Source organism: Naegleria gruberi (assembly GCF_000004985.1).
Source record: "Naegleria gruberi genomic scaffold NAEGRscaffold_899, whole genome shotgun sequence".
NCBI classification, from domain to species: domain Eukaryota; phylum Heterolobosea; class Eutetramitea; order Acrasida; family Naegleriidae; genus Naegleria; species Naegleria gruberi.
This window is the reverse complement of record NW_003162797.1, coordinates 227-1,582: the sequence shown is the minus strand read 5'-3', so window position 1 is coordinate 1,582 and position 1,356 is coordinate 227. Positions and strand designations below refer to the sequence as shown.

Sequence of the window (1,356 nt, the reverse complement as noted above, 5' to 3'; positions counted from 1 at the left end):
TCAGAGCTTTGGATTTAATCATGACAAGAATCTGTCCACTCATGAAAGAATCCAAACACAGACTCAAGAATTTCAAAGATAGAAAGAGTAAACTCTTCAATAGAAAGGCTGTTGATGATGGTACCACAGCTAGAGCCAAAGTGGTACTTGTTGATGAGGATTCTAATTCAACTGTCTTATTGCAAGATGCTGAACAAAATACTGATATCAGTACGGATGGTATTGTTAATAATAATAATAATATGAATATTGATAACAATATTGAACTCAATGAAGAATGTGATGAAGTATTACCATGTGGTGATGATGATGATGTTGGTATTATTAATTAATCATCAAGAGAGAATAATTGGAAGTCGTCACCATACAGATATTGTCATCATAAGACAGATACTATTCATAATAAATTAATTGAACCACCATTGGTTATTATATTATTAATAATATTACTAGTAATAATTAGTTCATCCCATCACACATGGACGTAGTTGTAGACCATGTTGCGAAGAGAGAATATCATATTCACTTCAGGTTGTGTTGATTTTTTTTTTAATGATCACTTTCAAAGTGAGAGCTGATAGAAATCAAAGTGATCCGATTTGCTGTTTGGATTGAATAACAACAATTTCATTCATTCAAACCGAAGATACATCTCTACACTACTCAATTTAATAAAGAAAACAAGAAAAAATTCAATATAAATTATCATACTATTTACTCACTTCTTCTCTCACTATTGGAGTGAGTAAGAAAATATGCTCATTTTAAAGATCACATCCAGAGTGAGAAAGAAAAAGCTCGTACGGGTTAATCAACAAAAAAATCCCAATCACCAATAGCAACTTTGAAAATTGTAAATATCGGTTTCATTATGGATATTAAAATAGTTTCTTCCTCTCCTATATTCAACACTAAAACCCATCAGGTTTGGTGTTTCATTTGATTGAACTAGTAACTTGTACTTGTTTCCAAAGCCCAAATTTCGTTTTCCATCATTTCCATTAAGATTCTATCTCCATAATTGAATTTAATGGATATTTGGTAAACATTGTTATCTTTGAGATGGTTGAGTACAGAGGAAGAATACGAGACTAACTCATATGAATTGAAAATTCAAGAAGAATATGCAGAACAAAATTATGCAATGGAAATATCACTATCTTCAAAGTTCAATAGTTCTCTTTTTAATTTTATAAAACTAATTTTGAGTCTTCAATGTCAGACAATTTTTTTTCTTCTTCCTCATTATCCTCGGATCAGAATTGTCGTAATTTTTTGATTTTGTTTGTGACTATTAAATAACAAACAATAAGCAGATGTACGTTCTTGTAGGTTGGCGGGAAAAGTTTGGCGCCA

General features: G+C 30.8%; 1 protein-coding gene across 1 annotated transcript; it reads left to right on the top strand.

Annotated features, from left to right (window-relative positions):
• Positions 1-20: 20 nt before the first annotated feature.
• On the top strand, positions 21-332 carry NAEGRDRAFT_77031 (uncharacterized protein; the record flags this gene model as incomplete). Its single annotated transcript, XM_002668013.1, has 1 exon — positions 21-332. One exon carries the CDS (start codon positions 21-23, stop codon positions 330-332), a length of 312 nt encoding a protein of 103 aa, XP_002668059.1.
• Positions 333-1,356: the final 1,024 nt, after the last annotated feature.